General features: G+C 49.9%; 1 protein-coding gene across 3 annotated transcripts in view; it reads left to right on the top strand.

Moving 5' to 3' along the window:
- Window positions 1-6,341: 6,341 nt before the first annotated feature.
- trim44 (tripartite motif containing 44) overlaps window positions 6,342-10,559 on the top strand; it is a 103,654-nt gene continuing 99,436 nt past the window's right edge. For 2 of the 3 annotated variants that reach the window (XM_086007557.1, XM_086007558.1), the window contains exon 1: window positions 6,347-7,108. In XM_086007557.1, the coding sequence (XP_085863683.1) occupies window positions 6,677-7,108 (432 nt within the window). In that variant the 5' untranslated portion in view covers window positions 6,347-6,676. Of the gene's footprint in view, window positions 7,109-10,559 lie in introns of all 3 variants that reach the window. The other variant, XM_086007556.1, reaches the window with a different exon arrangement.

Raw genomic sequence — 10,559 nt, 5'->3', positions numbered from 1 at the left:
GCCACGTCATCGATGAAGAGGGGTTACATAAGTCCCCTGAAAAGATTGAGGCAGTAGTCAAGGCTCCAGCACCGGAAAATGTGTCACAACTGAGGGCGTTCCTCGGGCTGGTAAACTACTACCACAAGTTTGTACCAAATTTGTCCACGGTATTACACCCACTGAACACCCTACTGCAAACAGGGGTACCATGGAAGTGAGATGATGAACATAGACGAGCTTTCCAGAAGTGTAAAGAATTGATCACATCAAAAGAGGTGTTGGCCCATTTCAACCTAGCACTACCAATTCGTTTGGCATGTGATGCATCACCCTATGGTATTGGAGCGGTGCTGTTGCACAAATTCCCAGACGGGTTGGAGAGGCCAGTAGCCTTTGCGTCTCGGTCACTAACCTCAGCCGAGCGCAACTATGCCCAGATTGACAGGGAGGCCCTCAGCCTAGTATGGGGAGTAAAAAAATTCAACCACTATCTGCATGGGCAGAAGTTCACCTTGCTGACTGACCACCAACCACTTGTCTCCATCTTTAATCCTAAGAAGGGTATTCCAGTGATGACTGCACAACGGTTACAAAGATGGTCCCTGTTTCTAGGGGCGAATCAATATGAAATAGAATATAAAGGCACGAAACAGCATGGGAACGCTGATGGGCTATTGCGCCTGCCACTGCCTACTGTGGAGGAAGCACCAGCAGTGGACCCTATCGAGATATTTTATTCGTCAATAATTGAACGATTGCCAGTAACGAACGCGGATATAAAGAAGGAGACCCGCAATGATCAAATCAAATCAAATCAACTTTTATTGTCATTGTTAGTGCACAAGTGCAGTACAACGAAATGTAGGCTTACGGCTCCCGAGAGTGTACATTTAGATTAAGACATTTAAACATTCAACATACATTTGGCTTGTAATACATTAACATAAACATAACCATAATAAAGTGCATTGGCAGATGTGCAGGCTTTAGAGTTTATTTGTGGAGTTCAGTAGGATGACAGCCCTGGGAAAGAAGCTGTTCCTAAATCTGGTCGTACAGGTGCGAATGCATCTGTAGCATCTCCCAGATGGCAGGAGGGCGAACAGACTATGGCTGGGGTGGGTAGGGTCTTTGATGATGGACCGTGACCTCCGTAAACAGCGTTTCTGGTATATGTGCTCTATGGTCAGTAGCCGGGTGCCGGTAATGCGTTGGGCAGTTTTGACTACCCGCTGCAGGGCTTTCCGGTCATAGTAGCTACAGCTGCCATACCATACTGTGATACAGTTTGTCAGGATGCTCTCTATTGTGCAGCGGTAAAAGTTAGAGAGGATCAGGGGTGACAGGTTACATCCCTTCAGCCTCCTTAGGAAATATAGGCGCTGCTGGGCCTTCTTCACCAGAGAGGAGGTATTGAGGGACCAGGAGAGGTCTTCCGACGCTGTCTCGGGTATATGATTTGACGGTGAGGGGATGGCCAATACATGGCGACTCACTGTTGCCAGCATTCTCATCCAGAAGAGAACAGCTGTCAGTATGCCAGGGGACAGTGATGTGTGGATCCAGAGTGGTGATTCCACCCAAGTTAAGGGAGAGAGTGCTAAATGAGCTACATGAAGGTCATCTGGGGGGAATGAAAATGAAAAGCCTTGCTAGGGCTTATGTGTGGTGGCCGGGAATCGATCAACAAATCAAAGACCTAACTAAGAGCTGCTTAGGATGCCAGAAGGTCCAAAATGCACCACCACATGCCCCTCTACACCCATGGGAGTGGCCCTCCTCTCCATGGCAACGGGTGCATATTGATTTTGCTGGTCCATTCATGGACTCAATGCTCTTAATAGCAGTGGATGCTCATTCAAAGTGGCCTGAGGTGATAAAAATATCTTCAACCACTACAGAGAAAACGATTGCAGTCCTACGGACCATATTTACCAGAAACGGTTTGCCAGAGCAGATTTGCTCTGATAATGGACCACAGTTTGTGTCCGAAGAGTTTCAAAAATTTATGAGAAGGAATGGGGTAAGGCATTACGCATCCGCCCCGTATAATCCAGCCACAAATGGATTGGCTGAGAGGTTCGTACAAACCTTTAAGAAGGCGATAAAGGCCATGTGCGACGATGAAATTCCACTACAGCATAAGATGGACAATTTCTTATAAGCCTACCGAAACGCAACACATGCAGTTACCAACCAGACCCCGGCCATGATGTTCTTTAACCGAAGGTTCAGATCTCGTCTGGACTTGCTCAGACCAAATGTGCGAAGAAATGTTGAGGACAAACAATTCCAGCACATCAATGAGAAGCCGACAAGGAGCTTCAATGTAGGGCAACCAGTCTTGGCCCGTGACTATCGAACAGAGAAATGGCAACCCGTAACAATATGCACAAGGCAGGGGCCATTAATGTACACAGTGGATGTCGGGGAGAACATTGTGAGATGTCATGTCGATCAGATCTTAGCGTCACAGGAACGCGTCAAACCCATGTCTCGAGTACCTGGGGATGAACCCGACATACCGGTAGCATCTACCTCAGAACCAGTAGCAGTGGAACCCGATGAACTACCCGATGAAAAGGGGTCAGAATCGCCTCTGCACCAAGAACAAGAACCTCAGGAAAGGCGCTATCCCGAAAGGGTCAGGAAGCCGCCCCAAAGACTGAATCTATAAATGAACTATTGTTGTTTAATGTACATGTTAAAGTGTTAATTGTTATTTGAATATTAGGGGTACTATTAATCTAAAAGGGGAGGAATTGCAGTGTATGTGCCTTTAAGACAGAAACTACTTTTACAGCTCCTGTATACTGTAGTACCGGCAGTGACCACACCTGTATATAAGCTTTGCGCATGCCTCTGTACCCCCAGTCTTGAGACTACCCTCCTCCAGTAAATACCTGTTTATTGTTAAGTTACAGCATCCGTGTGGTTATTGAAAAACAGCATACCCTCAGAATCACGGATCTAACACCCCCTGTGTTCACTGATCCCCCCCGTGTTCACTGATCCCCCCCCCGTGTTCACTGATCCCCCCCCGTGTTCACTGATCCCCCCCGTGTTCACTGATCCACCTCCCTGTTCACTAATCGCCCCCCGTGTTCACTGTTCCCCCGCGTGTTCACTGATCTCCCCGTGTTCACTGATCCCCCCCATGTTCACTGATCCCCCCCCGTGTTCACTGATCCCCCGTGTTCACTGATCCCCCCCCGTGTTCACTGATCCCTCCCCCGTGTTCACTGATCACCCCCCCGTGTTCACTGATCCCTCCCCCATGTTCACTGATCCCCCCCCGTGTTCACTGATCCACCCTGTGTTCAATGATCCCCCCTCATGTTCACTGATCCCCCCCCCCCCCGTGTTCACTGATCCCCCCCCCCCCACCCCCCGTGTTCACTGATCCCCCTGTGTTCACGGGGAGTCCAGAACCAGAGGTCACAGTCTAAGGATAAGGGGTAGGCCATTTAGGCAGAAATGAGGAGGAATTTCTTTACCAGAGAGTGGTGAACCTGTGTAATTCTCTACCACAGAAGGCAGTAGAGGCCAATACATTAAATATATTCAAGAAGGAGTTGGATATATTTCGTAAGGCTAAAGGGATCAAGGGGTATGGGGAGAAAGCAGGGACCGGGTACTGAATTTGGATGATCAGCCATGATCGCATTGAATGGCGGAGCAGGCTCGAGGGGCCGAATGGCCTACTCCTGCTCCTATCTTCTATGTTTCTATGTTTCACGCCTGGTGCTGAGTTCAGCACTGGGTCCTAAGCACACCAGGTAAACCCAGCATGGAAGCAGACTCACAGAGACACTGTCAGCACCTCTTAAAGGGACACACACATCTTTCAGGTAAGTTTGTGTTTAAGCTTTTGGACTTTAAAAAAAATTCTACTGAAGTAGTGGGTTGCTGCAATAGATGTTAAAAGTTTTTTTAAGTGTGTAGGGGGTGCTGCTGGACACTTGCAAGGTCTCAGATGGTAAAGGAAGGCCTCTGAGAAAACAGAAAAAGCTGCAAGTACTCAGGTCAGGCAACATCTGTGGAAAAAGAAACAAAGTTCACAGCTCAGATCAAGATGCTGCCTGACCTGCTGATATTTCCAGAATTTTATGCTGTCAGTTCAGATTTACAGCATCCGCTCGCAGGCAGAAAAGGAAGACACAGAAGAGGGAGAAGCCAAAGAGGAGGAAGCAGTAGAGGAGGAAACAGAAGGAAAGATGCAACCCAGACAGCCCTTTTCTGGCTGGTATATCTGGGATGGAATCATCTGCCTGCGGTTCCAGTGACCACAACCCCAATTTCCTTTTCAACATTAGTCCCACACCACTCTGTTACTGACCATCACAGCATCCTATTGGCCATGATGTTGAAATAAATGCCAGCACAAAGCAAACTTTCCAACCCAACTTTATACATCTATCCATCCAATATAAATTCAAGAAATCAACTCGTCGCACTTATGCATTCCCTTAGTGACTATCTTGTGCGTGCCTTTGCCTTTCCTACTGATGGCACGCAGTGTTGCCCCAGTGGCTGCAGCATGGCTGGTGGAAGGCTGCTGACTTTCAGTGGGGGACACTGCAAATGGCCTTGCTGGTCGACCTTGAGGAGCTTGTGGCTGGGAGTGTTAAATCAAGTGACGGTGTTTCTTCTTCACTCTCCTCTCCCTCTTCTTGGCCAACCACTGGCTGGGCAGGCTGCATTTCTTGGGTGTGTGAAATGAGGAAGGCACAAGGGTAGAGTTGTGGTGAGGGGAGGGCGGGAAAGCAAGTGGTGCATACAAGAAGGAGGATAACGTAAGAGGATACCAGCATCTTGTATCCTTTCAGCCCCGCCACTGGCCAAGGGCTCAGCCATGCCCCTGCCAAGAATGGCCTGCACCGTCTCCTCCAAGGTGGGGGGAGATGAGGCTAGGAATGGGAGATGTGCCTCATGATTGGTACAGATTGTTGGTAGGTGAGTGACTGGGGGTCCTGCATTGAGCGGTGTGTGAGGCTAGTGATGCAGTTGGTAGGAGACGGCTTTTGAAGATGCATTCACTGACCTTGACCAGTGGTCTGAGGTCATGAAGCTTCTTTGGGCACTGGAGCCAGGTGGTGGGGGCAACACTGCTGGCTGTGATGGCGTCAGTGATGTAGTCCAACACCATTCTTTCTGGAGGACCTCCTAGCCCCTGTGGTTAGAGAACCTCTCTTGCAGTGTTGAACTTCTCCACAAAGCTGGAGTGCTGCGTGCAAGACCCTGGGTGCCTCTTCCCTGGCTTGCTGAGCCATTTGTGTTAGTGCTGAAGCACTTTTCCCATTTTTTGAGATTTGGAAGGGAGGCAGTAAAGGTGGAAAGCTGCATTTTGTTCACTTCATTTTAATTTTTATTAGTTCTGAATGCATTGCCCCTTTAATTCATAGCCCTTTTAATTGCCCACAATTCCTTGAGAACTCCACAGCCTTGCTCCCAGAGGCTGTAAGAAGCTGGATCACTGCTCCTGGATGCTAACTTTGGGTCGGAGGTGTCCATTAACGCCACCAGGAGGGCGTTACACTGGAAGTTAGCACTGGGCTAACAATCATTAGCCCCCAGCACAAATTTTTGCCCAGTAGCGCTGTGGCCATTTTCAGCAGCTGTAAACCCGAGGCCACGGTGACACTGGCAGGTTTTTGCCGATGTCCAATTTCTAGGCCTCTGTCTCTTACCCTCCCAAACTATAACAATCCATGTCACAAGGCTACCTCCAATTCTGGGTGCTCTCATTTTTGCTAATCTTTTGTGCAGAACCTTATCAAATGCCTTCTGGAAGTCCATATAGACAATATCCATAGATACTCCTCTGTCCACCATGCTAGTGACCTCAAAAAATTCAACTAGATTAGTCAGACATGACCTACCCTTCACAAATCCATGCTGACTGTTTGATCAGCTGATACCTGACCAAGTGTTCACTCTGTCTCTGATGGTAAAATAACAGTGTCAAGAGTCACACCTGAAGAATTAGCACTTGTGCAAGGTGAGGGAAAACTAGAGAACTGTCAGAATCCCTGGCACTGTATTCAGCCAGTCACTGCTTCAGGAGAGGAAGAAAGGGATGGAGATGGAGTTGAGGGAGGGATCTGGACTAGGCTGGGGTCTCTATCACGGTTCAGGTAAAATAGAGATTTTCGTTTGATCATAAAATATCTGCTTAATAAATAATAATCTGTTCTATAACTTTGAATGGTCCCCAGACCCAGAAAAATACATTTATTTTATTGCACAGGGGCCATTCTTTATATCTTTAAATAAATTCAAAACCGGATGGTTTTCTCTCCAAGTACGGGTCATTTGAATGTGTTTTGAAATTAGGGCGCTTTTTGCCCTCAGATTTCACAGATCACCGAGATGCCGTCAAACCAGGAAGTTGTGCGAATATTTTTTTTCTAAACGAGCGGAGGACGCGATCTTCTGCTCTTCGGTGTAGCCAACCTTTCCGCTTCCTGTGGCAGCTGCTCCAGGATAAAAGTCAAGATTTTATTTTTATAACAAATTCCCAGCCGGGCCCGCCGAAAGAAGCCTGTTTTTAATCGGAGAGCGAGCTGTCTAACTGGGACTGAGGAACGGGACGAGCAGGAGGCCGGGCTGGGCCGGGTTACATTGTTGCCGCCGAGCCCTTGCACCTGATACATTGTAGCAGCTGGCTCGTCGGCCCGATACAGCGGCCCGAATGGCGAGTGAGCCCGGCCTCAAGTGCACGGACGAGCCTGCTCCAGACGGCTCCTGCGATGTGTGTGAGCCGGACGAGGCACGACCCGCCCTCAAGGTCTGCGACGTCTGTTGTCTCTCCTTCTGTCAATTTCACGCCGGCGAACACGACGCGAAACCGACCAGGCGGCAGCACCGGCTCCGGGACTTCCAGGCGGCTGGCGAACCCCCGGCGCCGCAAGAGCAAGAGCAAGAGGAGGCGGCAGGACCCCAGGACCCAGCCGAGGGAGAGGGAGAGGGAAAGCAAGGGGAGAGGAAGAAATGTGTCGATCACAACCAGGAGATCACACTTTACTGCAAAGACGACGAGAAGATCATCTGCGTGCTGTGCGCCGTGGGCCCCCACAGTCAGCACCAGCTCATTACATTGGATGAAGCCTATCTCGCCCTGAGAGTAAGTTTCATGCAAGTCCACGGGGGTGTGACGAAAGGGAAAGGTTGTCCTTCCAGAGGCCTACATTTATACGATATTGCAAAACATTAGACCCTCCGCACAGTGTATTCAGATACATAGCCAGTTAAAATCACACTACTTCCGCTTCAAACCCTGGGCTTCCATTGCGGGGATCTGCTGTTATTGGTTGTTCCACACTGCACCCACATCAAATCCTTTAAAACCGAATCAAAGCTGCTCCACAAGTTTCACTTCTCCACATCCTCCATGGTCCCCCCCCCGCGTAATTTATGAGCAACGTCATGGGAGATCACCAAGCGTTATATAGAATTGGGTGTTTTTGAAGGATATTAAACCGGACTTTGAAATATAACAACAAATTGCATTTATATAGCGCCTTTATAACATTATAAAACGCCCCAAGGCGCTTCACAGAAGTGTTAGACTGAGCCACATATTAGGACAGGTGACCAAAAGAGGTTAGTTTTAAGGAGCATCTTAACGGAGGAGAGAGAGACGGAGAGGTTTAGGGAGGGAATTCCAAAGTTTAGGGCCTAGGCAACTGAAGGCACAGCCGCCAGTGGTGGAGTAATGAAAATTGGGGATGTGCAAGAGGCCAGAATTGGAGGAGCGCAGACATCAGACGGTTGTAGGGCTGGAGGAGATTACAGAGATACAAGGCCATGGAGGGATATGGAAAAAAGTGTGAGAATTATAAAATCAAGACGTTGCTGAACCAGAAGTCAATGTAGGTCAGCGAGCCCAGGGACTGAACGGGACTTGGTGCGAGTTAGGACACGGGGCAGTGAGCACAGGGACTGAACGGGACTTGGTGCGAGTTAGGACACGGGTCAGCGAGCACAGGGACTGAACGGGACTTGGTGCGAGTTAGGACACGGGTCAGCGAGCACAGGGACTGAACGGGACTTGGTGCGAGTTAGGACACGGGTCAGCGAGCACAGGGACTGAACGGGACTTGGTGCGAGTTAGGACACGGGTCAGCGAGCCCAGGGACTGAACGGGACTTGGTGCGAGTTAGGACACGGGTCAGCGAGCACAGGGACTGAACGGGACTTGGTGCGAGTTAGGACACGGGTCAGCGAGCCCAGGGACTGAACGGGACTTGGTGCGAGTTAGGACACGGGTCAGCAAGCCCAGGGACTGAACGGGACTTGGTGCGAGTTAGGACACGGGTCAGCGAGCACAGGGACTGAACGGGACTTGGTGCGAGTTAGGACACGGGTCAGCGAGCCCAGGGACTGAACGGGACTTGGTGCGAGTTAGGATACGGGCAGCAGAGTTTTGGATGAGAAGTTTACGGAGGGTGCAAGGTGGGAGGCCTTGGAATCGTCAAGTCTAGAGGTAACAAAGGCAGGGATGGGGGTTTCAGCAGATGAGCTGAGGCAGGAGCGAAAAAAGGGCGATGTTACGGAGCATCATCATAAAATATGTGAAGGAATGACCGCACACTACAGCTGATTGTTAGCCTGTGTATGATCGACTGCAGCTTGTGTGATACCTTGTATGTAGCCCACTGCAGCCTGTGGTTCCTGTGTATACAACAACAGCAAGAACTTGTATTTATATAGCACCTTTAACATCGCAAAACACCCCAAGGCGCTACACAGGAGTATTATAAGAAAAACTTTTGACACCGAGCCACATAAGGAGAAATTAGGGAAGATGACCAAAAGCTTGGTCAAAGAGGGAGGTTTTAAGGAGTTTTTTAAAGGAGGAAAGAGAGGTGGAGAGGTTTAGGGAGGGAATTCCAGAGCTTAGGGCCTAGGCAGTAGAAGGCACGGCCGCCAATGGTCGAGCAATTATAATTGGGGATGCTCGAGGGCAGAATTAGAGGAGCGCAGATATCTCGGGGGGTTGTGGGGCTGAAGGAGATTACAGAGATAGGGAGGGGCGAGGTCATGGAAGGATTTGAAAACAAGGACGAGAATTTTGAAATTGAGGTGTTGCTTAACAGGGAGCCAATGTAGGTCAGCGAGCACAGGGGTGATGGGCGAACGGGACTTGGTGCGAGTTAGGACACGGGCAGCTGAGTTTTGGATCACCTCAAGTTTACATAGGGTAAAGCAGAGGCCAGCCAAGATTGCATTGGAATAGTCAAGTCCAGAGATAACAGGCATGGATGAGGGTTTCAGCAGCAGATGAGCTGAGGCAGGGCAGAGACGGGCAATGTTACAGAGGTGGAAATAGGCGGTTTTAGTTATGCCGCGGGTATGTGGTCGGAAGCTCATTTCAGGATCAGATATGACCCCAAGGTTGCGAACAGTGTGGGTCAGCCTCAGACAGATGTTAAGGAGAGGGTTGGAGTTAGTGGCTAGGGAACCGAGTTTATGGCGGGGACCGAAAACAATGGCTTCGGTCTGCCCAATATATAATTGGAGAAAGTTTCCGCTCATCCAGAACTGGATGTCGGACAAGCAGTCTGACAGTTTAGAGACCATGGAGGGATCAAGAGAAGTGGTGGTGAGCTAGAGCTGGGCATCATCTGCGTACATGTGGAAATTGACGCTGTGTTTTCGGATGATGTCACCAAGGGGCAACGTGTAGATGAGAAATAGGAGGGGGCCAAGGATAGATCCTTGGGGGACACCAGAGGTAACGATGCGGGAGTAGGAAGAGAAGCCGTTGCGGGTGATTCTCTGGCTATGATTAGAAAGATAAGAATGGAACCAGGCGAGTGCAGTCCCACCCAGCTGGACGACGGTGGAGAAGCATTGGAGAAGGATGGAGTGGTCAACCGTGTCAAAGGCTGCAGACAGGACGAGGAGGGATAGTTTACCTTTGTCACAGTCACAAAGGATGTCATTTGTGACTTTGATGAGAGCCGTTTCGGTTCTCTGACAGGGGCGGAACCCTGATCGGAGGGATTCAAACCTGGAGTTGCGGGAAAGATGGGCACGGATTTGGGAGGCGTCAACATGTTCATGGACTTTGGAGAGGAAAGGGAGGTTGGAGATGGGGTGGTAATTTGCAAGGACAGAGGGGTGAAGGGTTGGTTTTTTGAGGAGGGGTAATGACGGAAGATTTGAGGGAGAGGGGGACAGTGCCTGAGGAGAGAGAACCGTTAACAATGTCAGCGAACATGGGAGCCAGGGAAAGGAAGTTGGGTGGTCAGCAGTTTGGTGGGAATAGGGTCGAGGGAGCAGGAAGTGGGTCTCATGGACAAGATGAGCGCAGAGAGGTCATGAGGGGAGATTGGAGAGAAACTGAAGAAAGATGTGAGTTCAGGGCTAGGGCGGGGGGAGGGGGGGGAACCTTAGAGGAAGTTTGGCCCGGTGGCTGAGGAGAAGGAAGCGAAGTGGCAGAGGCAGCTGAACGGATGGTCTCAATCTTGGAGACAAAGAAGTCCATGAGCTCCTCACACTTGTTATCGGAGGTGAGGGTGGAGGAGACAGGGGAGAGGGGTTTAAGAAGACGGTTAGCAGTAGAGAAT

The sequence above is a fragment of the Somniosus microcephalus genome, chromosome 15 (assembly GCF_052327205.1).
Source record: "Somniosus microcephalus isolate GS21.2 chromosome 15, FLI_Smic_1.0, whole genome shotgun sequence".
Classification (NCBI taxonomy): domain Eukaryota; kingdom Metazoa; phylum Chordata; class Chondrichthyes; order Squaliformes; family Somniosidae; genus Somniosus; species Somniosus microcephalus.
This window is presented reverse-complemented; position numbering and strand designations above follow the sequence as displayed.